Raw genomic sequence first — 26,341 nt, 5'->3', positions numbered from 1 at the left:
TCTGCCAGTGTATTCCATAAGATCTAATTTTTCCTTTCTGATTGATTATAGCTCTATTTAGAACTTACTATAGAGATGTTTACATAGTTCTAAAGTTTATGACCCTTTAATGAACAAAGAAACTTATCAAAACCTTTTTTGAAAGAGTTATATAAAAAAGAGCAAAGTTCTACTTGTTTGTGATTTATGTAGAGATCTATAAATAAAAATACCTAAATGGCACAATTCATCACTAGCTCAGAAACCCTCAATAGTAAAGATCTTCCATGACTTACACTGTAATTACATCTCAATAAACCCATCTTAAGCTGAAAAAATCCTAAGTCAAAATGCCTTTAATACACCTAACCTACTGAACATTACAGCTTAGCCTAGCCTACCATAAATATGCTCAGAACATTTACATTAGTCTACAGTTGGGCAAAATCATCCAATGGAAAGCCTATTTTATAACACAGTATTGATTATCTCATGTAATTTATTGAATACAGTACTGAAAGTGAAAAACAGAATGGTTATATGGGTACAGAATGGTTGCAAGTTTATCAGTTGTTTACTCCTGTGATCACATGGCTAACTGGGAGCTGTGGCTGCCCAGCATCATGAGAGTATCATACTACAAATGGCTAGCCCAGGAAAAGATCAGAGTTCAAAATTCAAAGTACAACTTCTACTGAATGCATATTACTTTAGCACCATCATAAACTCAAAAAATCATAAGCCAAACCATCATGTATCAGGAACCATCTGTATAAGGTCTGTGAGAAGCACAATGGATTTCTTTCTTTTTCCTTGCTAAAAGAACCCCAATTTTCTATGGGATAGCAATATGCCCAATACCAAGCAATGAATCATGATTGCTGTTACAAAAAACAGATTGCACTCAAATTTAGCTATGTTCTAGAGATTTCACAGAATGGCCAGGGAATGCCTTCCTTTAGTGAGAAGATTCCAAAGAGCTATTGCATATATAAACCCTTTATACTAAATAATGCTATCATCAACCTTAGAATAACATGGAAGAGTCAAAAATTCATACAGAGACTTCTGCTTTTGACCAAGACAAGAGTAACAGGGACTGGATTTGCCCTCCCACCAATAATAACCAAAAAACACACATGAATATGAAAAATATATGAAACAATGGTTTGCAAGAGATTGTGTGTCAAGCAACAAAAAACAATGATGCCTGAAAGAAGGGAAACAAATGAAGTCAGCTCTATAACTGACCCAAATTACTACCTTGAGGGTTTTCTAGGCTGCAGCCAAGAAAGGGGGAACCGAGGTAGAGGCCAGAGAATTCTGAGTTGAAGAGACAAAGCTGAGAGTCCAGGGAGACCAAGTGACTAGAGTTCCCAGCAAAGAGCACCAGGGAGGAGAGAAAGAGAATTTTGGAGATTTGCAGATAATCTCCCTCCAATATTCAGCTCAGTACTAATGAATGCATATATGCAAGGAAACCATACAAAGCCAGAGAAAAATCCACTGAAAAGAATTAGAAAGAAACAATGCCTTTCATTCACACCTGTCAGGCCAAAAACAATGCCTATTCCCAACAGGCAGATAGGAAAATTTGAAGATTCATGGGGCAGTGGGTAGAGTACACAGAAGGGTCTTGCTTCAGTAATAGGAATAATTAACTCCAGACTGACCACTGTTCCAGGCCTGCTTAACAAATTTTAAAGGCAATAACCAAAAGGAACAAACTGTTTCCAAATAACCCAACTGCTTGAGAATGTTTATAGGAATACAAACATATCTAGGGCCCAATAAAGCAAAATTCATGTCTGGCAACCAGTAAGAAATTATCAGGCAGGAAAATAAGATGCATCATGAGGTGATAAATCAATCAAATGAAACCAACCTAGAACTGATATAGATGTTAGAATTAGCAGCCAAGTCATTAAAACAGCTATTATAACTTTATTCCAAATCTTCAAAACAGTTCAGAAACAATATATTAGATATAACAGACTCAAATTAAACTCCTAAAGATGAAAAGTACAATGTGTGAGATGAAAAATATACTAGGTGGGTTTAACAGCAGATTAGACATTGCAGAGAAAAGATTAGTAAACTTGAAAACAAACCAGTAGAATCTATGCAAAATGAAACACAGAGAAAAAGGAGATTAATATAAAAAGAGGGGCGCCTGGGTGGCTCAGCTGGTTAAGTGTCCAATTCTTGATCTCAGCTCAGGTCTCGATCTCACAGTCCTGAGTTTAAGCCCCAAGTTGGGCTCCACACTGGGCATGGAGAGTACTTAAAAAAAAAAAAGAGTAGTTCATCAGTGAGCTCTGGGACAACTTCAAGCAGCCTAAAACAAGTATAACTGACGTCCCTGAAGGAGGGGGTAGAGTACACTGAATGATGAAAATTTTCCAAATGTGATGAAACTATAAATGCACAGGTCCAAGAAACATGAAGAAAACTATAATCAGGTATATTGTTATCACATTGCTCAAAGCCAGGAGTAAAGAAAAGAATTTTAAAGCAACTACAAAAAAGAGACATTACATAGAAAAAACAAAAAAAATAAAGGTATGGATGATATTTCATATGAGAAATAACACCAGCAAGAAGACAGTGGAGAAACATCTTTAAGGTATTGGAAGAAGAAAAAAAACCTATCAACCTAGAATTCCACACCCAGCAAAAATATCTTTCAAAAAATGGAGAAAGATGTTTTGAGACATACAAAAGCTAAAATAATTCATCCCCAGCATACTTGTACTACAAGAAAAATGTTAAAAGAATTACTTCAGACAGAAGGAAAATGAAATCAGATGGAAATACGGACCTACACAAGGGAATGAAGAACATCAGAAATAGTAAGTATACATAGGTAAATACATGATTGTTTTCTTATTATTTTAATCTCTTTAAGAGATAACAGATTCTTCTTTTTTGGAAGATTTATTTATTTGAGAGAGAGAGAGTGTGAGAGAGCACTACTGGGGGAGAGGGGCAGAGGGAGAGGGAAAGAACCTCAAGCCGACTCCCCTCTGAGTGAGGAGCCCAACACAGGGCTCAATCTCACGACCTTAAGATCATGACCTGAGCCAAAATCAAGAGTTGGGATGCTCAACCAACTGAGCCACCCAGGTGTCCCTAATTGACTCTTTAAACAAAAATAATACTGGGTGTTATATGCAAATAATGAATCCTGGAACACTACACCAAAAACTAATGAAGTACTGTATGGTGACTAACATAATAAAGACTAATGTAGTGTGGAGTGTATGTATTTTTAACACATACAGAAGTAAAATGTATGACAACAGCACGAAGACGAGGATGGGAGAAATGAAGACTAAAGTCAATATGCCGAAGATGCCAGGATGGAAAGATAAAACCCTGACTGTTGATACTACTGCAGAGCAACTGAACCAACGTTAACAGTAACTATCTATCTCTCAACTTATTGATGTATAAGGATCTCATCTTTGATAGACAGGTTTATTTACAACCATAAGCACCTCTAACTAATTCAATATCCACAGCATTGTTAATATATCAGTAACATTAGTAAAGGATCTCAATGAAACATATTTTCCATTGTCTCCAGGCTCTATAAACTCCAACCAGAAAATAGGGAAAACACTTACCCATGCTGGGTGTGGTTCCTCCTTCCAATAAGCCAGAACATAATTCAATTCGGCCAGCACCTATGTGAAAAAAAAAGCATTGCTCAATACAATAAACTTTTAAAAATTAAGAAAAATTTTAAGAAGAATTTCTCAAAAATTATCGTCCAAAATAAACATTTATGAAACAGTAAACAACATTTTTTTCAAACATAGAGCAAAGAGTCTTAGAAACTGAGAGATTATAAAACTAGAGTAAAACTCTATTGTTAATCCCAACTATATTCTGCAACCCACATTGTGCTACTGATAGTCAAATTTAAGAGTTAATTCAAATTAAGCTAGGTCTCTTGAAATTTTGTATTACAGGGTTGCCTCTCCATGTACAAGGATGTGACTCAGAATAAATATGGTCTGGGTTGACCATAGTGGAACACTGACTCTTCATTGATAACAATCTTTTCCAAGAGTCTTATTATTATTCTAAGATTTATAAAACTACAAGGTAATTTTAAGTAGCTTACATCAAGGTAATTTCAAGAATAAGAGAATGCTGAAAGCAGATTAACTATCAGACTATAGGGTCATGTCAAAAGAGTCTCAGGATCCAGGCTGAAGAGGCTAGTACCAGCCAAACATGGGACACTTTGAGAATCAGTAAGAAGAAAAACTATAGTGGAGTAAAACCATCAAATATGTCTAAATCTAGATTCATAATGATAAAACAATTCACTGGGGGATAGAGAATAAACTCATTATCCTAAAATCAGTAAACAGAGGAAAAGGAGCAAGCATTTATCCTGCCTCTTATAGTAACTGAACCTCAATATAAACAAACAGTTGATAAGGGAAAGTTCTTTATAGAAGAAGCATACTGATAATAAGTGAAAAGTAAATGTTCAATGTAATATAGTATGATATTTCAAACCCTACTAAAAGATGCACTGCTAAAATAATTAGGTAAAAAGATGAAAGAAAAGCTTATAAAGGATGGATCAGGCTGACAATATGACTTATTAATTAAAAATGTTTGTGTTTGTTTTTAAAAAAAATAAAAATCTGTATTGATATATAATTCACATACCATACAGTTCATCCATTTAAAGTGTATAATTCAATATTTTTTAGTATACTTAGAGTTTTGCAGCCATCACCACAATTAATTTTAGAACATTTTCCTCACCCCAAAAAGAAACCTTATACCCTTTAGCAGTCATCTCCCGTTCTCCCGTGCCCTTCAACTCTAGGCAACCACTAATCTAACTTTCTGTCTCTAAAATTTGCCTAATGTGGACATTTTATATAGGTGGAATCATATAGCATGTGGTATTTTGTGACTGTTTTCTTCCACTTAGAATAAATTTCAAGATTCATCTATGTTGTAACATGTATCAGCACTTCACTCTTTTTTATTGCCAAATTAAGAATCGTTTTTACATTTTCAGAGGATCATTTTAAAAATACAAAGAATATTCCATGAAGACCAAATGTTGCCAGTAAAACTGAAAATATATACCACGTGGCTCTTTTTTTTTTAAAAGATTTATTTATTTATTTATTTAAGAGAGTGCAAGCACGCATGCATGAGAGCAGGGGATGGATGGATGGATGGATTTATTTATTTATTTGTTTGTTTGTTTGTTTGAGAGAGCACAAGCACGCATGCATGAGAGCAGGGGAAGGAGCAGAGGGACAGGGAGAAAATCTCATGCAGACTCCTTGATCCCCCCACCTTGAGATCATGACCTGAGCTGAAATCAAGAGCCAGATGCTTAACCAACTGAGCCACCCAGGCACCCCTATTATATGTTGCTCTTTATAAAAAGTGTCCTGACTCCCTGATATAGTGGAAATATTGGCCACGTGCTGAAACTAGTAGACACTGAGTGATGGGTACACGGGGATTCATTACACTATTCTACTTTTATATATGTTTGAAATTTCCCATAATAAAAAGTTTTTAAAAATTTCTGATCCTGATATGATGGGAATTTCTATGCTTCCCCATTAAAGCAGGTTCAGAATGCAAAACAAACCTTGAGGTAAAAATAGATAATGCTAAAAAAAAAAAAAAAAAGATAATGGGGGTACCTGGTTGGCTCAGTCGGTTAAGTGTCTGCCTTCAGCTCAGGTCATGATTTCAGAGTCCTAGGATAGAGCCCCATGTCTGGTTCCCTGCTCAGCAGGGAGCCTGCTTCTCCCTCTACCTCTGCCCCTCCATCCACTTGTGCTCTCTCTTTTGCTCTCTCTCAAATAAAATCTTTTTTAAAAGAAACATAATTATAAAAGTCTTGATGATGAAAATGGCAGCAAAACTCTTAAATCATCTTTAAGTCAACAGTTTAAAAAAATGAAGTCTTTGCTAAGTTCAATTTAAAAAAAAATGAAGTTGGTAGGTAAGCACTATTGTGGACACTTGACTCAAAATGTGATCTATTGGAGGAGTAAGATTAGAAGATGATAAAGATGATAATTTTCCAGTATGTTTTCCAGTTGGTTGGCTGTTTTCAAAAAAATTACTAGGATCCTTACTAGGATCACAAGGGCTCCCAAGATCAGTTCATAGGATTCCTTTTCAGACTTTTTTTTTAGAGAGAGAGAGAGAAGGGCGGAGGGAGGAGCAGAGGGAGAGGGAGAGAGAATCCCAAGCAGGCTCCACACCCAGCGCTGAGTCCGACCTGGGGCTCAGTTTTACAACCCTGAGATCATGACCTGAGCTGAAATCAAGAGTTGGATGCTTAACCAACTGAGGCACCCAGGCACCCTCATTTTCAGACTTTTAGAAGGACTGCCAACTGTTATTCATTCTCTTTTGTCTTACCTCCTCGTTCTGCATTTACAGCTGACTCTACTGAATCAACACACACTTCCATGAGAAATCCATTTGTCATTCCTAAAATACATGGAAAACAGTGCAATTTCATGATGATACTATCCATCCAGACCAATCTACCACCATTTTATTTTGCTGCCCAAAACCAATGTCCAATAATAGGCAAGTAGGTAAATATACCATGAATGCAATAAAATACCATACTGATTATTAAATTGATGTCTTTGAACTGTGAAATAAGTATACAGACATATGTATAAGAAATTATACTGAAGAAAATATACACTGAATGCCAAATTAATCTTCCTAAAACACAGCCCTCATTATAAAATTCTAAGTCAGATTTTCTTCAATGTTTCTCAATGTTTTCAGAATATGTTTAAATGTCTTTATAAAGATCATATGTTTAAGAACAAGGATGGACTTCAAATCTTGGCCCCACTACTTACTTGTGTGATCCTAGACAAGTTACTTAGCCTAAGTTTTCTATAAAACAAGAGTAGGCTTTAGTACCTACCTCAGAGTAGTGAGGACTAAATAATTCATGTAAAGTGGAGGGTACCTACCATATGTACAAAAAGTTATCATTAATAAACTACATATTATTTCTTCTATACATCTCCAGTTCCACTCAATTCTCATCTCTGCTCTTGCTTATGCCATCTCCTCAACCCACAAAGTCCTGCCAGCTCCATCTTTGAATGGTAAAATCTTCCAAGGCTAACATTAAATCACATTTCCATATCTCTTCTCTCCCAAAGTAGGATCTCCCTCTTTGGAACTCATGTAACTCTTCATAAATTATATGTTCCTCTTTAAAACACTAATTGATATCTTTTAAAAATACTAATTACTTTCTACCTCCTATTATTAAGTATGTAGATAGATGTCTGTTCACTTTTACTTGACCTGAAGTTCCTAAGTAAGGTCTTTATGTGAGAAACCTTTATCATCACCCACAGCAAGCACAGTGTCTACCTTGGTACACAATAGTCATGCAAAGACTTTCTAAAGGCTGAATAATTACAAGTTCATAAATTTCATTCATGTATTCACACTAAAAGTGTGATGAAAATAAGTTTTGAGTTTTTCTGTAAGTTAAGCACATAAGGTGTTTTTTGTTTTTTTTTTTACAATTAATAAGAGTATTAAATGTATACTTCATGCAATACTTGAAAGAATCACCACGTGCTGATAATGCTGACTACTGGGTGGTAAGATTTGGAATTACTTTTACTTTCCTCTTTTTACCTTTTTTTTTTTTTTTTAAGTAGGCTCCACTTAAAAAAGCCCAGCGTGGAGCCCAGTGTGGAGCCCAGTGTGGAGCCCAACCGCCAGGCTGAAATTAAGACCTGAGCTAAGATCAAGAGTCCAATGCTTAACGGACTAAGCCGCCTTGTGGCTCCTCCCCTTTTTACTTTTCTATGTTGCTTTTTTCCTACCCAATATTGTTTTTATCATTTTTTAAAAGGCTATTTTTAATTTGAAAAACAAACATCATCTGCTTACATCAAATTGCAACTGCCTCACTTATTTAAAAGAAGACTGTCAGTCTCAAACTGTTTAAGAGTTAAGTGCCACTCTATGTTCTTAACCAACAGCACTGCATTCATTCCAAGAGTTTCCGGAGAGCCACCCACACCAGGGGTCACATCAGTCTAACTGGACAGTGCTGCTGAGGTACCATTTGCCTCACAGGAGAAAGGACCTTGGCCGGGAGAGCGTGGAGGTGCACACAGAAGGCTATGTGACAGAAGGCAGACTAAGATAGTTGTCCAGGAAGCAAAGTTATTTGTAGGAATCAAAGACATTTGTTTGGAGCAGTAGTTCTCAAAGTGTGGTAGCCCCGTTAGCTCCGGGGGCCTTTAAGACCCTCTCAGAGTCTGTGCAGTGAAAAGTATTTTCATAGTAATACTAAGACTTTATTTGCCTTGTTCACTCTGTTTCTCTCACAAGTGGAGTGAATTTTCCAGCGGCTCCCTGACAGGTCAGACTGAATGCAGAAGCAGATCTAACAGTTCCATTAATCCTGATCTTAAAGAGATTTGCAAAAAAATATAAAACACTGGCATTCTATTTGTTTGTTTAGGTAGACAGTTACTTTTCAAACACACACAAGATGTTATTTGTGCTATCATGTAATGGGTTTCTAATTAATATTTTAAAATTTGTTTTAACTTCGAATACCGTCAACACCAATAGACTTAGCTTATGTAAGTAAAAGGTCTCTGAGGTTCTCAATAACTTTTAGGAGGGAAAAGGAGTCCTGAGATCAGAAAGCTTGAGAACCTCCGCTCCGGCGGAACCAAGAGTTCACGGGGTTGGGGGCGGGGGGAGGGAGTCGGCCAAATTCCCTAGCACCTGCCATGCCTGGCGCAGCAGCAAGCACTCGGCACTGGGCACTGGGCGGCCACAAGCGCTGGCACCGGCCGCTGTGCAGCTTTGGGGACAGTCCTCACCCCCGCCGCAGCAGCTAAAGGTTACCAAGCAGTCACCAGGGGTAGGCACTGAGCTCAGCGCTGGGCATCTAACTGTCCCAGCGATGCCACGGGGTGGGGACTGGTAGCCTCGCGTGGCGAGGGGAACTTGAGGCTGGAAGAAGTTAACCAACTTGAACACGGTCGTCGCACACTAGACGTGATGGCGCCGGGATTCGAACCCACACATCTGGTTCCAGAGCCCGGTCACTCTCGCTACAAGCCCCTTCTCAGGCCCTCAGCTTCCACACGTTTAAAGCCAGAATGACAGAACGTGCCGCGCGGGCAGCTGTGAGGAGGTGGGCAAAGTACTCTGACAGAAATCGCGACACCGCTGGCCAGAACTCCCGCAGGCCCGCCCGGGACAGTCAAGTCGGACGACCGCCCCCTCCCCGCCCCCTTCCGCACCGGCTTTCCCGGAAGGTATGCGCGCCCGTTTCCGCTCCGAGGAGGCCCCCTGCCTCTTCATGTTCGACGCGTTCCTCCCTCGTGCGTCTTCGGTTTCCTCGGAGTCTGGGTTCCGGCGCGCGCGACCAAGGAAGCGCGCCTCACGGCTGCGCGCACCCCTGCGCGTCCCCGACACCAAGACCCAGCAGCCCCCGCGAAAGCCGAGCCGTTGGCGCAGTCGCAGTCGCAGTCACCACTAGCCCTTGCCTTCTGAGAAGGAGGGGCTCCTTCTGCATGACCCGGAAGTGTTTCTCTGTTCGGTGGGGGAGAAAGGAGACCACAGAGAGCTGGGGTGTAGAGGTGGTTTCTTTGCACTGTCTTCAGTATGCAGCGATTACTCTTTCCGCCCCTGAAGACCTTGATGGGGAGCCCGTGTCTCCGGCTCCTGGTTCCTAGGGCGGCGCCTAGAACACAGGTACTGCACCGCAGAGGACTCAGTCGTGGAATCGGACAGGGGTCGAAAGAGTCAGGAGAAAGAAAATAGGTAACCCCACATCAACATTGCCGTAGTTCCTTAGAATTCACAACACATTTCTTTGTGCCCAGAGCCCCGGAGGTAGGATCCGGACCTGCCACTTACTGGCTGTATGATACTAGCCAAGTTCAGTAACCTTTCTGTGCCTTATTTCTTCATCTGTAAAATGGGAATAGCAATACCTACTTCATAAAGTTGTGGTGAGGCTGAATTAATTTCATATACAGCAAGCGTTTAGTACATAGTAAAAGCTCAGTAATTTTTACCTACATATTTGATTTTTGCTAAAAAGTCCCCAGGTAGTCAGGTAAGGAACTATAACTCCATTCTACAGAGAAGGAAATTGAGGCTTAATTTGTTTAAAGTTAGGAAACAGAAAACGAATCTTTAGACTCAGGGACAGAGTCAGAAGAGGACGTGCATTCAGTCAACAAGTAATTATTGAGTGATTATTATGTGTTGGGAACTGGGAAGCAAAAGATAAATACCAAAAGGCTCCTGCCCTGGAGGAAAGCACAGTTAATCATTTGTCATTCGTTTGTCAAATCTTTATTAAGGTCTTGTTATGTAAGGGAACTGTGTTAGAAACAAAAGCAGCAGGAGAGAAAGAGCCAGACTGACCAGACACTGCAGTCTGGCAACTCATAGCTTAGTGGGAGATGGAGACAAATGAACCTGAAGTACATTATCATGTGTTAAGGGCTGAGATAGGGAAGGTACAGTATGCTGTGGGAATGACCTGTTGCAGACCCAGGAGAATCTAGGAACATTTCCCAGAGGAGGTGACATCTGAACTGAGATCTATAGTAGATGATCTCGATCAGGGGAGAAGGAGCATCCCAGTCAGTGAGAAAGAAAATAATCCATATCTGGGTGTAGGGTTAAGTCTGGGGGAAGTATGCAGAGACCAGAAGGTTCATGTAGTGTGGGGATGGATTGGAGTGAGGCAAAACTAGAGGCAGGAAAACCAGTTGTGGGATGGATGCAGTAATCCAGATAGGAGATGATGATTTACTAGGGCAGACGCAGTGGAGATGTGGCCGTACAGGGTACTCCACTCTAGACAGAGTGGGATTGTGTGAGAGCAGTGGATTGAGGCCTTTCCCTCAGTCTCCAGTTGTAATTTGTCTGTCTTGTTGATCCTTAGTGTGGTTGCAGCTGTGGGATCAGGCGCCCCTTGAGGCCGGGGCAATACAGCACCATCTCTGAAGTATCTTTGCAGTCTGGAAGGGGTACAGTGTCCCTTCCCTCAAAAGCTGCTGAGCGGGTGGTGGGCCGATGGCTCCTGGTCTGCAGTGGAACAGTGGCTGGAGCAGTTATTCTTGGTGGAGTGACTAGGTGAGTAATTCGCTTGTAGGGAGTCAGCTCTTTGGGTCATCAGTAGAAGCACAGGATGACCAAGGGGGAAGAGACCTTAGGAATCATCTAGTCTCGCTCCCTCATTTTATATGTGTAGAAACTGAGGCCTAAAGAGGGACACGCCTGAGGGCTGGCCTGCCGTAGAACAGTTAAGAGTTTTATTATTGGGAGCCCTTCATAAAGTCTGGTTTAGGTCTTGCCTGTTTGCTGTGCATTATCTGTATATATTTTCCCTCTACAAACAGTTTTCAAATTTGTCTCAAAATTTTTTGTACAGTTTGTTTGAATTAAATCCTCATAAATAGATCACAATTGGTTTGTATGCCTCTTAGGTCCCTTTAAATCTATAAAGAGATTTTATAGATTTAGATTCTTCTCCCGCCCTCCCCATTCCATGTAGTTTTTTTGCTATTAAAGAAACGTAACTGATTGGTCCTATGGAGTTTCCTGGTCTGGATTTTGCTAACTGCATACTTGTGGTGTTGAACATGTCCCATTATCCCCAGTATTTCCTGTAAACCGGTTTTTGCTTGATAAGATTCAGGTTGGGAGTGGGGGATAAAATACTTCACAGGTGATTACAACATTCATAAATATCTGGTGTCCATTAGAGATGCCAACAGCCATTGATGGTCATTGCCTAGATCCATGATTTCATTACATTTGCAAAATTGTAATATTTTATTAGCTCAACTCTAAAGAAAAACTTGCCTTCATCAACAGTTTGGTTATCATAAGGTAGTTTGTATAAGAAAGGCAGGATAAGTACTTGAAGCTTTCTCTTTATTTACCAGTTTTGAAAATAATAAGTTGGTTCCCAAGCATCCTCCAAAGGTGATCAATAAAGGGTTTGGGTTTTTAAGTATTATAAGCTCATAGGTTTAAACGTATTTGATGTTTCAATCCATTGCACTGATGATTTGCTCAAATTGTTCCATCTTTAGTCAATGGGAGCCTCTTCAGATTGCCTCCTGGGTCTTTTTGACAGGATCCTAGTAACCTAGTAATTAAATTCTTTGCTTTCTGGTTAAGATGTTCCAGGTTCATCTTCATTTCCTGCCTCTGACCTAAAATCAGCCTTTCACTTTAGAAACCCTCACTCTTTTGGTGAAAATACCTTCTGGTATTAATACAGTATATGTTCCTCAGATTCTCTCCACATTCCCTGTGCTCTTATTTAAAATACCATATGTTATATAGACTGTTATGGGAAACTGCAACAAATTTAAGTTTTATTAGCTTTAAATTCACTCAAGAATCTAAACTGTTTTATATCTGTAACAAATCTCTTTTCCCTCTGTAAATAATGTCACTTATTCATTGAGGGCATGTTTCTTTGCTCTAAGGGTTGATTTTACCTGTTAAGGAATGCTAGTGAAAGAAAGAAGTAAAGAGAGCTGAATGAAAGGATCAAGAGAACAAGGAATAAAGAAATTTGTACCTGATGGCAGATGTTTCTGGTGAAATTTTAAGCAGTAAGAAGAAAGCAAGGTGTCAAAAAAGGATACACTGAAATGAAGTGTTTACTTTTAGAGGGGTTAAGTTCAGATCCATTTGTTTCTGTAAACCATTTACGAGAAATCCAGCATTGTGTGTGCATGTGTGTGTGCGCACGTACATACACACACACACTTTTTACCTATCTTAAGGTTGACAGAGTCTGGTCTCTCAATGGTAGACTGGCATTTGATAAAGGAGATGAAGCCACCTACCAGTCAAGAGGAATGGAAAACAGAATTCCAAAAATATCAGCAATTTCCGGAATTTAAAATGTAAGTATAGGGGCGCCTGGGTGGCTCAGTCGGTTATGCATATGCCTTCGGCTCAAGTCATGATCCTGGGGTCCTGGGATTGAGCCCTGTGTCAGGTCCCCTGCTCAGCAGGGCAGTCTGCTTCTCCCTCTCCCCACTCATGCTCTCTCTCTCTCTCACTCTCTCAAATAAGTAAAATCTTTTTTAAAAAAGTAAGTATAATAGAAAATCAGGTAAACCTCCCACTAGGCCCTTTTAATCTTTTGCTTAAACATTTCAGAATGGTTAGATTCCATTATTGCTCAATATTTGCTTCAGTTATGTTTAGTGAGCTCCCTACTCTAAACCTCCAGTTCCAGAGTGATCCTGAGGTCACTGATGAGGAAGAAGGCAGACCTTTCATTTCAAGTTTTCAAAACTGAGAATGCTCTTGCATTCTGTCTGGAAATAAAAATCAAGATGTTTCTTCTTTCTTTTTTGACTTCCCTTTTCACCCAGCTTGAATCATGATATGACACTGGCCGAATTCAAGTTCATTTGGTACATGGAGTACTCACACCGAATGTGGGGTCGCCTTGTGGGCCTTGCATACATCCTGCCTGCTGCCTACTTTTGGAGAAAGGGCTGGCTCAGCCGTGGCATGAAAGGACGTGTTCTTGCCCTGTGTGGGTTAGTCTGCTTTCAGGTAAGATTTATTCAAGTTTGGGAAACCAGAGATGCTTCCAGGAGCTTCCTCGTTGGGACTGTTTTTAAGGAAGGAATCTGAGTCTATATAACAGAGTGGGAAAGAGGATGAATTTTAGTGTTACAGGCCTGACCCAACCCTGCCACTTAGTAGGGCCAGTTGTCTACCTTCTGTAGGCCCCTTTCCTTACCCGTAAATAGGGATAATAATAGTGCCTACTGTTTAGGTTGTGTGACTTAAATGAGAGAAATCATGCATATAAAGTACTTAGTTTAGTTCCTGGAATTAGTAAGCGCTCAGTAAATACATTTTTGTGTCACAAGAGGTTCTTTCCTCTCATGGCTTTCTTCCTGGGTTCTTGTCTCCTCCCCTTTTCTGACTTGTGTGCTAGATGGGGAATGGGATCCCTGTGTTCTAGCTAAAGAAGCGAATTTGAAGACTCCCACAGTTAAGGGGTTCGCTGAGACTGAGAGCCAAGAAAAGGGATATGAGAGAAGGTACATAGGAGTATTTGGTCACGATTATAGGCCCTCAAAAAGAGTCATAGAGCATCAAAGAAACATCACAGTTTGATCAGGAATAAGCTAATTGGTTAATTAGACTCAGAAGTAGTAAGAATAAGAACCAATTAGAAGGAATTGAAGAGGGAGAAGGAGGAGACAAAATAGAGGCAACAGAAACAGATAAAGAGACATTAATAAAAGTCTAATAACAACTAGGGGAGGGTTGGTGAAACAAAGTGAGAGTTTATTTTGGAATGAAAAAATAAAAAACACCCCGAAGACAGACTCCCAGGAAGGCAGCAATTTGAAGATGGCAGATAGGATTATGGGAAGAAGAAAGCAGGGCTGGCAAATCACACTGTATACTCCTTTGTCTTCCAGTGTCCTGTGCAGATGAAATCAAGATAAGTAGAACATCCAGGATAATCACTAAGGGGGCAAGACATGCCCCAAAAGATTTCCTGAGGAGATCTATTAGAAGAGGTGGGAGAATCCCACCTCTCTGACATGCTTCTATTGACTTGGGAGGGTGGAGTTGAAAGGGCTGTATCTTATCTCATAGAAGTGAAACTCAACAGTTGTTTGGTTAATTGAAAAAAATTAAAGCAGGGTATCAGAGTAATGCATACCTTGAACTTTTATGCTTAAACTTGTACTTTGATTATTTTTTTTTTTTAATGAAGAACTAAGGCCTGTTTTTTGAGTTCTCTGATTGGAGTTTAACTTTAGATCTCTTGCATCCCCATAAACTATCATTTCATTTCATTTTCCTTAAAGAGCAGCGGGAACCTAGCCATTTGCAAAGCCATCTGCCAGCATAGCCTTACAGATTTTTATGATTCCCCTCCACCCAGGACTTTTATAATTGTCTGTTCCTACTAACTTGACAATAATTGTTTTTAAGCAGTTATCTTTATCAAAGCTTTTCCAAAACAATCTAGTTTTTATAGAAAAAACTCTCATTTATTCTTATATTTCACTTATATTTCATTTTACATAATGTTAAATTATATCAAGTATTTTTAAGGCTTGCCTGTTGATAAGCTTCTGTGCACTTTTCTACATTTGGCTTATACTTTAATAAAATGTTAATCTAAACAGCAGTTAAGCATTTATGGTGCTATATTTGAAAATGTGGGTAGGGTATGACTCCTGGGATACTGGGGATATGGGAAGGTATGGAAAGGAGAGGCCAGGTGGGGAGTACTCCTGATAATTGACAACTCACTTTCTCACATAGTACAGTTGAATGGACAGATCCAGCCTTGTTTTATCTGCCTCTTCTGTTTTTGGTTCCAGGGTCTGTTGGGATGGTATATGGTGAAAAGCGGATTAGAAGAAAAACCAGACTCCCATGACATCCCTCGGGTCAGTCAGTACCGCCTCGCTGCCCACCTGGGATCAGCCCTTGTTCTTTATTGTGCCAGCTTGTGGACTTCACTCTCACTGCTGCTCCCTCAGCACAAGGTAAAAGTCAGTCTAGATTGTTAGTATATCTGCACAGATGCTGACCAGGTCAAAGGAACAGAAATTCTGTTTCTAATGGGAGATTATAAATCAAAATGCACACACATTCCCTTAGTTACACCTACCAATTTACCAGAAATTAGATAAAACCAAAGATGACAGAAACATTGAACTTTGAGACTCTGGAAAGCTTTGGAACTGCAAAGTAAAATGTGCCATTATTCTTTTGAGCTGGAGCAACTCATTCAAAGGAAAATTAGTACAGGAGCCAAATATTCTATCAGCATTGCCTCTTGGGAAAAGTGAAAACACAAATTTCAGGAATGGTGGGAAGGGGTTGCAGCAAGAGCAATCTCAACCATTTCTGACTCCCAGAGGGATGGTGGATGGCGAGGTGAGGAAGGCCAGAATGAGAGCTGTTGCTGGACCTTTGATGGTAAACGAGAGCCATGAGAGTTGTTTGTTCTTTAGATGGGGACCTACCATTCATCAAGTCTGACAAGTCTGATCTTGTGATCTTAGTGATCTTGCCTGAAAGTATTTCCCTTTATGCTGATTAAAGGAAAATACTAGTTTTTCTAAAAATGAGTATTATTTTAGGTATTAAAGTCATGGTTGACTTGGGTAACCTGTTGGTGGAATGAAGTTTGAGATGACAGTAGGACTTTTAAGTAGAATTATCCGATAGGTACTTGGAACCAGTAGCCTCAATTCCCATAAGGAAAGGAGTTGTGGACTTGGCAGTCATCCCCACAGGGAAGCCAGATGGGGTCGAAACATTGGTATAGTAGACAATCTACATCGGAATAATTCTTCTTCTCTGAATTGCCTACAGCTGTAACTGTACTTGCTGATAACCACTCTTTCTTTTTAATTCTTGTCATCTGGCACTCCCGCCCACCCACCTGTGTACATACACACCAGGCGTTCACCCACATGCCTGCACAAATACCCACACACTCCTAAACACTCTACGGGAAATGGTGCTCTGAAAGGTTGCCAATGACTTTTTAATTATCAACGGTTTTTCTCTTTTTATTTATTTATATTCCACCAATTGCAGAAAGGATTTGAGATGATAGTCAAACATGTAGTGCTATTCTGTCCAACACAGTATCTACTAGTCACATGTGGCTATTTAAATTTTAATTAAAATTAAATAAAATTAAGCTTATTTTTAAAAAGTGGTTGTTTACTTAAAGTTTAAATAAAATTAAGTTTTTATTTAGTTTTCAGGTGCTATGGCCTCATTTCAGGTCCTCATTAGCCACGTATTGGCCAGTGCAGATAATAGAACATTTCCATCATCACAGAAAGTTCTGTTGGACAGCACTGATACACAGTCCTATGATATCTTAGTGATGATACCTCACTCTTCATATACTAGATTATAGACCATTTAAGGGCAGCACTCTGATTAACTCCTTTGTATCTTTATGGTAATCTGTTTATAAAATTCTTAATAAATATTTGTTGATTCACTGATTAGTATCAGAAGTTGGCTATAGTAATGGGGCGCCTGGGTGGCTCAGATGGTTAAGCCTCTGCCTTCTGCTCAGGTCGTGATCCCAGGGTCCTGGGATCGAGTCCCACATCTGGCTCCCTGCTCAGCGGAGAGCCTGCTTCTCCCTCTGCCTCTGCACCTCCCCCTGCTCATGCTCTCTCTCTCTTTCTCTGTATCTCTCTGTCTCAAATGAATAAATAAAAAAAAAAAATAAAAAAAAAAAAGAAGTTGGCTATAGTAAAAATAAAATTTTTATCTTACCAAAACACTAAATGCAAGAATCCCTACCTTAGTGATTTTTTAAGATTTATTTATTTGAGAGAGAGAGTATGCACAGTGGGGAAGGGCGGAGGGAGACAGAGAGCCTCAAGCAGGCTCCGGGCTGAGCATGGAGCCCATGCAGGGCTTGATCTCATGACCTGAGATCACTACCTGAGCCAAAACCAAGAGTTGGACGCTTAACCAACTGTGCCAACCAGGCGCCCCTCTACTTTAGGGATTTTATACAGTTTTGATTCTGACTATATTTGCTAAACACGAAATATTACAAACGACATGAAAATCTAGTCCTATATCTTAAGCCACATCCTTTCAGCCATGGTGAAGCATTTTTTCCTTGAATGATGCAAATCATTATTGAACAGATATGTGTTGAGTACTTACATACCAAGCACTGGGCTAGGATTACTTCACTAAGCAAGACAGATGGCAGTTCCTGCCTTCACAAGACTTATAGGAAAGCAGGGAAGACAGACAGTAAATATATAAATGTTGTAAAATGTGATGCATGTTAGACCAGAATATCTGCTGGGAGTGCTTAACCCATTTAGAGGGTCAGAAAAGATCTGATTGTTACTTGGGTTTGGCCTTGGAGATCTTTGCTGCCTCCCTTAGTTCCTGCAGTACAGTGTATCTGAATGGTTTTCTTTTCTTCTTTAGTTGCTTGAAACTCGTCAGCTCCTGTGGTTGAGACGATGTGCTCACGGAACAGCAGGCCTTGTGTTCCTTACTGCTCTCTCAGGTCGGACTCTTCTCATCTAGCGTGTCTAGTTTTGTTCCACCCTCGGGTGGAGGGGGGGGTTCTCTTGCCAAACACTTTGTCCTTTCCTCCTGCACCTTCATATTTCCCTGTCACATCTGCCTCTCTCATACCCACTGTCTTCATTCTCTGTTTTCTATTCCTTCCTCCCTTCCAAAAACTCTGCTTTCCAGTCATTTGAACACAATTATTGAACATTTATCGGGATCCAGACTGCCTAGGTTCAAATCCTGGCTTTACCACCTATGAACTCTCTGACCTTGGGCAAGCTGTATAACCTCCTGGGCCTCAGTGACCTCATTTGTAAAATGGGGATGATGGTAATAGTATGAGTGATACATGTGAAGTGCTTAGAACAGTACCTGGCATGTAGCAAAGGCTAGGTGCAAATCAGAGAAAAGTCCTTTCCTCAAAGATGGTCTAAGATGAGGAGCTCATTGGGGCAAAGGGACTGACACAGGACTTTTTCATTCTTTAAATCACACCTCTACCCTACCTCTCTCACTTGAGAACTGTACCGTCCGATACATTAATCACTGGCCTCATGTGACTATTTAAGCTTAATTAAAATTAAATAAAATGTAAAATTCAGTTCCTCAGTCACTAGCCAGTAGCCACATGTGGCTAGCAGCTATCGTGTTGGCTGGCAGACAGAGAACATTTCCATCAGCACGGAAGGTCTTGTTGAGTAGCACTGCTCTAAAGAAAACCATCAAACCAGTGATTCACCTCCCCCCCCTTTTTGGTGGAAGAACATGAATTTTGACTTTATAATGCTATTTATATAAACAAGGAACGTGATCTAAACATCCCTGAGTCGTCTTTGCTCATAAATAATGGATCAGTCATCCATTAACTCATGGATACTTTATGTGTTTATCCAGGATTTAGTTTATAAATTTTTTCACTTCTGTGTTCACTCAACAAACATTTTTTTGAGCACTTGGGGAAGACAGATAATAAACAATGAAAACATACAGCAGATGGTGTTCAGTGCTGTGGAAAAAATAAAGCAGGATAAGGGGATAGAGGTGGGTTTGGGGAAGTGCTGTCTTACACAGGACCATTGGGGAGATCTCTTTGATAAGGTGACATTGAGTGGAGACCTGAGGAAATGAAGGAGTAAATTATGCAGATATCTGGGGGAAGAACATTTCCAGAATAGATTGAGTTCATAGTGGGATAAGGAGGGCATCAAAATCACTAAGGGAATGTTTCCATCCAACGTGCCTTGTTCTAGAGCTTCTAGTTCACTCCTTTATGGGAGAAATGCCAGAATCTTGGGGTGGGAGAAGGTGAGGATGCACTTGTGTTGTGGTGGTTTTTTTTTTTTTTTTTTTAAGTTCCCATGGTGATGATGATGATGTATATTCTGTTTGAGAACCCCTCCTGTAGATCTTTTTATTCTCCGACTATTCCTTTTGTCTAACTCTGGGATAATAGACTTTTTCTATGTCAGAACTAGTATTTGAGGGACGCCTGGGTGGCTCAGTCCGTGGAGCGTCTGCCTTTGGCTCAGGTCATGATCCTTGGGGTCCTGGGATCGAGCCCTGTGTCAGGATCCCTGCTCAGCGGGGAGCCTGCTTCTCCCTCTCACTCTGCCTGACGCTCTGCCTACTTGTGTGCTATCTCTCTGTCAAGTGGATGGATAAAATCTTAAAAAAAAAAAAGAACTAGTATTTGAGCTCTTTTCTACCTCATTTTAATAAATACCATTTTCCTTGGAATATAGGGGCTTTTGTGGCAGGACTGGATGCTGGGCTTGTTTACAACTCTTTCCCAAAGATGGGAGAATCTTGGATCCCAGAGGATCTCTTTACCTTCTCCCCCATCCTGAGGAATGTTTTTGAGAATCCCACCATGGTGCAGTTTGATCACCGGCTTCTGGTAAGTCTGGCTGGTGGTTACCGGCTGCTGAGCACAGAGAGCCTCTCACAGGCTTTGGGGCGTCTGAAGCACTGATGGCAGCACCGAGAGAGGGTAGAGCAGAGTGGGCACTAGATTTCCTTTGCTTTTTCAAAGAAATTTAGCACCATTTCTCTGATGAGATGTTTTTGTCCTAATCACCCACACCCGTTCCAACCAAATTCTGGCTTTCGGGATACTGCTGTCTTCTTGAAGTTCAAATGTGCCTTTTACCATCTGGCAAAGGATAACTTCCCTCAATCCTGCACACACATAGGAGAGTCATTTTAGTGGAAATGAGGCTGAGTACAGAAGAGGGGGCACAGACAGTGGTTGCTGAACACATAATTGTCAGAGCTGACCCAAAACCCCAGGGAGCTAAGAGCATCATAAATCAATTATGATTTATATGATCAGTCAGTATTTCTCATCTTATTTAAGCTGATGTTTATTAAGGACCTGCCGGGGTCATGTTACGATTGGCTTGGTAGCCTGGGCATGATGCAGTGGAGCAGGGAAAGACACAGCAAGGAGGCCAGCAGGAAGCAGAGGGGCCACTGCAGTAATGCAGGTGAGAGTGGTGGGGCTCTAGGCTGCATGGAGGAGCAGGACTTGAAGAGAATGGTGGGTCACAGAGAGGCTCTAAGGAGTAGAAGATTGGCTATAGGAATGAAGGTGAAGAAGATCCCAAAGTTTGTTCTGTGGCATGCTTAAGACACACCCTCTCTCCTCTAGAACCAGTGAGGGGATATGGGACTATTGAAATGAGTGTTGAGCTGGAGACGGAGGATGTCATCAGATTGAGGTGTGCTGGGTGTGAGATGATTGAAGCACACCCAAGACAGGTCCATCCAGAGGCCTCAGATCCCCAAAGGCAACACGGGCGCTTGGGCCAGTTACCTTGTGGGGGCTTAGGCCCCTCCACCAACCACATTTTGTAACAAGTAAAGTCTGGTTGAAATTGTCATCATGGACAGCTCTGAAAAGGAAAAGTGAAATAGAGGCAGAAAATGATAGAAGAACATTCTCCTTGACATCATGGAAGTGGGGCGAGGAGATCCTATTGCCAGTGGGGGGAGATGGAAATTAGACTTTAGGTTGTTCTCAGCACTAGCTGCCGGCACCACTACCTCCTCTACTGACAGCCCAGGAGAATAATAACCCTCATGTGCTGGGGTCAGCCCTGCTTTAGAGCTACAGGATTAGAGAGCAGGTAAAATGAGGCATTAGGATGCAAAGAGTGATTTAAAACGTGAGGGCCGCACCTGGCGGGGGTGGTGCACCCACGTGAGAAGAGCCAGCAATAGGTGCAGAAACCGCAGGTGGAGCCCTGGGGGACACAAGCATTTAAGTGGCAAGCGGAGGAGCTGGAGGAGGCTGAGGGGTAATCACAGAGGAGCCACAGACGGCTCTCCGTGTCTGGGACAAGAAGCCTTTGTGCTTACTCACTGGTTCTAGAGGAGAGAGGTATCAGATGAGCAGAAACCGGGAGGGTGGAACATTTCTTCCTGGCACTCGAGGAGATGCCTTCCTCCCTGCAGGGAATCACTTCAGTTACAGCTGTGACAGTGCTCTACTTCCTCTCCCGGAGAATGCCCCTTCCTCGAAGGACCAGGATGGCCGCAGCGACTCTGCTAGCTTTGGCATATACACAGGTAGAAACCGCTTCTCTTTGGTCTGAGGGTGTCCCCAAAACTAAGTTAAAAAAGAAAGGTGACAGGCTAGGAGAAAATATTTTCAATATTTGTAATATTGATTATATCTTTTTATATCTTAATAAATTTTATGTATTATTTTTATTTATTTAAGATTTTATCTTAATGAAGAATAATCAGAAAATAAAATGATATCAATATACACAAGTTCTCACAAGAGGAACAGTGAATGGCCAATAAATATGAAAAGCTCTTTAGCCTCACTCATTATCAGAGGAGCAAATTAAAACAGTGCATGCCATTTTGTGCCTGTCAGATTGGGGGGAAAATTTTTTTAAAAGATTATCAGGTATTGGCATGGGGCTTAGGAAAATGGATACCTTCATATATTCTTGGTGAGAGCATGAGTGGGTATAATTTTTTTCAGAGGGCAGTTTGGCAATAGCTTTTAAGATGTTAAATATATAATCCTTTGATCCAACAAACTGACTTCTTAGTGCCTGCCCTAGAAATATTCTAAGGCACACTGTGTACAAAGTAATTCATGATACAATTGCTGTGATAGTAAAAAAAACTGGAAACAACCTGAATAAACAACTATGGTACACACGTACTGTGTAATACTGTGTAGCAGTTAAAAATAATATCTCAAGATATATATTGTTAAGTGAAAAAAAAAAAGTGACAGAACAATCCCATTTTTAAAAGCACAAAAGTATGTTTCTCTATAAACATAGATACAAAAGTACAAGTGTATAGAAACTGATGACTGTCTTTGCGGAGGGTAGTTGGGCTAGGATGAAGGATAATTAAAGAGAATTTTAGGTTTATCTATTTTGTTTGAATTTCCTCTGCTGCGAGTATATTTACTTGTGAAAATTTTAAAATACATATTTTTAATGCTTTGATGGGAGAATGTGGAGGTTTATGTATCTGGTTGTCCATGCCCAGTCATTTCAGTTCTGAATTTGTGGTTCCTGCTTTTTTTACTGCATTCTTTCCTCTGTAACAGATGGGCTTAGGCATTAGCACTCTGCTGATGTACGTTCCAACTCCTTTGGCTGCCACTCACCAGTCGGGCTCCCTGGCTCTGCTCAGTGTTGCCCTTTGGCTCATGAGTGAACTCCGAAGAGTCCCAAAATAATTCTCAGAGGATCAGCTTCCTAGGAGTGAAAGTGCTTTTGAGAGCTCATCAGAGAGCACAAGAACTTGGGAGTCTTCTAAAAGGATGACCTTGGCATACCAAGTGGTTTCCAAATTGGTCAAGTTATTTAAAATTCTTTGTTTTTGACAAAGTCACTGGATCAGGAGTGTCATTAAGTATGTTAACTAAAGAATCCTTTTTTAAATATTTGTAAATTTGGTTTTCTCATTGAAAATCATGTTTAATGTAGAGAAAGAAATGTCTGCATTTGTTGCTTCTTAATAAACTGTCTCAGATTTCTTAATGTTGGCAAGCTCTTGATTCTACATGCATCATCTCTTGTTTCCTTGACCTCCTGAGTCCTAAATTCTGCCTAAGTAGAAATTCTTTATGATCTCACCTTCACTTACATCAGGTGAAGATTCAAAGGGAAGGACTGGCACACACCCTAAAGTAGCCAGAGAGCCTTCAGCAGGAAGTAGTGTCTTCTGGCATCCTGATTTTCACAATGGGGAAAGGGCATAAAGACAAGCTTGATGTCTGCATGTAGCAAAATGGCTTGTGAGTACTTAGAAAAGGAGAAAATCACTGGTAACCCACTTTGACTCATCAAGCACTAACCTAGTTCTTCTTTTGATTGTGCTGTTACATCGCTAGGTCAGGTGAATGGTATATATAATCAGTTCCTGCAAGGGTTTCCCAACAGCCTCATGGATAATTAAAGTATGGCCTTGATAGTATAGGTAGTACATGGACACCTATTCAGATATGTAAACAAATTTTTGTTTAATGAATTGTTGTAATTTTGGTCTTATTCAACTTTATTTTTTAAATTGGTGATCTGGATGAAGGCATCACAAAGATCAGATTTGAGAATGGAACAACCCAACACTAATATAATATAGATGACAGTCACAACTCAAAACAGTTCCAGAGTGGCACCAGCAAGATGAAATTAAACATTATAAATATAACATCTTCATTTTAATTAAATAGGTTGTATAAGTTTGAGGTGGAGAAACCTGGCATATCATTTCATATAAAAAAGACAGGGATTTCAGTTGGCCACAGGCTCAACATGCACCAGTAATGTGATAACACTGATAAATAAAAAATTAGTGGTGTTTCCGATTTCATCAATGGAGGTATCACAGCCACACTCAGAATACCTCAGTGCAAGTGCTGTGTTTCATCATTGGTACCACATTTAAGGAGGACATTGACCACTAAGTATGTATCCAGAGGAAGGGACCAGGATGGTGAGGAGTCCAGAACCCTATACCCCACAGCGAATACTTGAAGGAACTAAGGGTATTTAGCTGGAGGGGAACATTTGGAGAGAGCAAGATTCTTGCCCTTCAGAAGTTGAAGTCCTCTCATGCAGAAGGAGCTTCCTTATGCTGCAGAGCTGGGAGCAATGGGTAAAAAGAAATGCAGAAACCCATCCCTCTACCCCCTTCCCCTCTAAAAACCTCAGTTTGTTTTTCAGAGTTGATAGTCTCTCATGGTTCATCTCTCCCTCTGATGTCCCCCGCCTTCATTTTTCCCTTCCTTCTCCTAATGTCCTCCATGCTATTCCTTATGTTCCACAAATAAGTGAAACCATATGATAATTGACTTTCTCTGCTTGGCTTAGACTGGGTGTTATACGAAAACAATGAATCGTGGATCACCACATCAAAAACTAATTATGTATGGTGACCACCATGTTTAAAAAAAAAAAAAAGAAATGCAGAAAGCTAGTTTTTCGTTTTGTAGAAGGCAAGAGTTGGATCAAAACAAACACCCACTAGGCTATGGCTGGTGAAGACAGTGGCAAAGTGAGAGCAGGTGTCCCAGCTAAGGGGTTAAACCATTGCTGAACTCTGGCCTGTTGCAGCTGTATAGTTCCAGAGTTGTCACATCTGATTTTTTAAAGAAACAAAACATCTAGATTTTTATGTGAAAGCTCTCAAGGGTTGGCAACTAATTTCAGGTTTTTTAGAACATGACGCAGGCTGAACACATCTGAGAGCCATAAATGGCCTAAGGTTTGCCCATTTACAATCTCAATTAGATGATCTCAGTTCCCTTTCAACTCCCAATATTCTGTGAGTTTCATTGTGACCTATAGTTACTATGCTCAAGTGGTTCTTAGCAAAACAGAAATAGTTTGTCTTTGATTTTTTTTAAAAATCCCAGACCCGGGGGCTTATGCTATTGTTAGAAGTAGCTTCTAACTTTTTTCACATTAAAATTTTTGAAAATCTTAAAACCCAAGCCTCACCCAAGACCAATTAAATCATGATGTCTGGAAGCAGTAATAACGTATTTTAAGTTCCCCAGGTCATTTCAGTGTGCAGGCAATTGGGCACCACTGGCCTAGGCCTTTACAGCCTAGACACCTTAGAAAGTTTGGACCAGCTTATTGCCATCCCCTCCAAATTTCTACCCACCCCCATCTCATTTAATCTGATCCTATTAGTGTGCTCATGGGTTATCACCTCTTCTAGATAGAATTCTTTAAAGAAAGGAAACTGGTCACTGGGGCAGGTTCCTATCCATCATCTCATGATCCCCAAACTGAGGTTGTCCTTAGTTAATAATTGAGTCAGCAGAGAGCAGTCTGACCCAACCCCAAAAGCCATATGCTAGTGCTTCTACAGTTCCCTCCAACAAAGTGGCAAAGAACAAGTTCAAGTTCCAGATGTTTTACTTCATTTTTCTTTTATTACAGATGAGTAAGTTTGGAAAAACAGATTCTGGTTGCATTTAGCTATATAACTGTATTGTGCCTATCTATGAGCTCTTGGTGAACGGAGATTATCTGAATTATTTTTATGTTTGCATTATTCCCAGCTTAGACATACACCAAATACTGCATGAATGAATGGAAAATGGACAGTTACAGATTGAGGTCCCAGACACTTCCTTCAAAATAAGTCATCATATCCCTAGAAGATAAAATGAATTTCCCTTAATATTTTTAAAAGTCTTGTCAATAACTCTGTCAGTTGTTTTTAAAACATCAAAGGAAATTAAAACACCTGGCTTTCTTATCAATCCAGAATTTTTTGTCTTTAACTTGCACTGACAAATGTTGTCCATTGTAGAAGAGGTATTGATTAGCTACTGCCTAAAGTGATGATCATGACATTTGGATGACCAGTTGCTCTGCAGCATTCCTTCCAGTTCTGGAACGAATGGCGGGTTATGTGTCAGCCTATGTAACACATATGCCGTGTCCCTGCATAAGGGACAATGCATCTCTCTCTAATATGCATTGCACTTTTGTTCAACACTGATTTAACAGTACTTAACAGAACTTTGACAACTGTTGAGCAAAATTATTTAATGTGAAGCATTAGAAAAACATACAGTCTTAGCAACCCCCCAAAGTGATGCAATATAGGCAGCCTTTGGTTTTTTAAAGCAAGAAGGGAGTGTGTGGCTGTGGGTCATGATAGGTGCCTCTTAACACTGCGGAGTTCATTGCTGAAGGCAGAAGAAATGGAGGAGACCAGGCATACA

The 26,341-nt window shown here is 40.3% G+C and overlaps 2 protein-coding genes across 5 annotated transcripts in view; one reads left to right on the top strand and one right to left on the bottom strand.

Moving 5' to 3' along the window:
• The window catches only part of CUTC (cutC copper transporter), a 28,935-nt gene extending 19,435 nt beyond the window's left edge, over positions 1 to 9,500 (bottom strand). The window contains exons 1-3 of one of the 4 annotated variants that reach the window (XM_032432493.1): positions 9,306 to 9,500; positions 6,409 to 6,480; positions 3,609 to 3,668 (exon numbers count right to left, since the gene is read on the bottom strand). In XM_032432493.1, the coding sequence (XP_032288384.1) occupies positions 3,609 to 3,668; positions 6,409 to 6,480; positions 9,306 to 9,366 (193 nt within the window). In that variant the 5' untranslated portion in view covers positions 9,367 to 9,500. The remainder of the gene's footprint in view (positions 1 to 3,608; positions 3,669 to 6,408; positions 6,481 to 9,305) is intronic. The other 3 variants (XM_032432495.1, XM_032432497.1, XM_032432496.1) reach the window with 3 other exon arrangements.
• A 68-nt stretch (positions 9,501 to 9,568) lies between these two features.
• LOC116649561 (cytochrome c oxidase assembly protein COX15 homolog) lies at positions 9,569 to 24,285 on the top strand. Its single transcript, XM_032432492.1, has 9 exons — positions 9,569 to 9,759; positions 10,967 to 11,157; positions 12,828 to 12,950; positions 13,428 to 13,614; positions 15,417 to 15,584; positions 18,028 to 18,109; positions 19,860 to 20,014; positions 21,574 to 21,687; positions 22,700 to 24,285. The coding sequence occupies exons 1-9, from the start codon at positions 9,670 to 9,672 to the stop codon at positions 22,829 to 22,831; spliced, it is 1,242 nt and encodes a 413-aa protein (XP_032288383.1). The 5' UTR covers positions 9,569 to 9,669; the 3' UTR covers positions 22,832 to 24,285.
• The last annotated feature ends 2,056 nt before the right edge of the window (positions 24,286 to 26,341 follow it).

This window comes from Phoca vitulina, unplaced genomic scaffold (genome assembly GCF_004348235.1).
Source record: "Phoca vitulina isolate PV1807 unplaced genomic scaffold, GSC_HSeal_1.0 scaffold48, whole genome shotgun sequence".
In the NCBI taxonomy this organism is placed as follows: Eukaryota; Metazoa; Chordata; class Mammalia; order Carnivora; family Phocidae; genus Phoca; species Phoca vitulina.
This window is presented reverse-complemented; position numbering and strand designations above follow the sequence as displayed.

Bases quoted from the DNA above. Each gene is read 5' to 3' on its own strand.
- LOC116649561 (XM_032432492.1), top strand. From the start codon at position 9,670: ATGCAGCGATTACTCTTTCCGCCCCTGAAGACCTTGATGGGGAGCCCG. The intron at 13,615-15,416 runs GTAAGATTTATT...TTTTGGTTCCAG, and splicing joins GTGGGTTAGTCTGCTTTCAG to GGTCTGTTGGGATGGTATAT. The intron at 18,110-19,859 runs GTCGGACTCTTC...CTTGGAATATAG, and splicing joins GTTCCTTACTGCTCTCTCAG to GGGCTTTTGTGGCAGGACTG.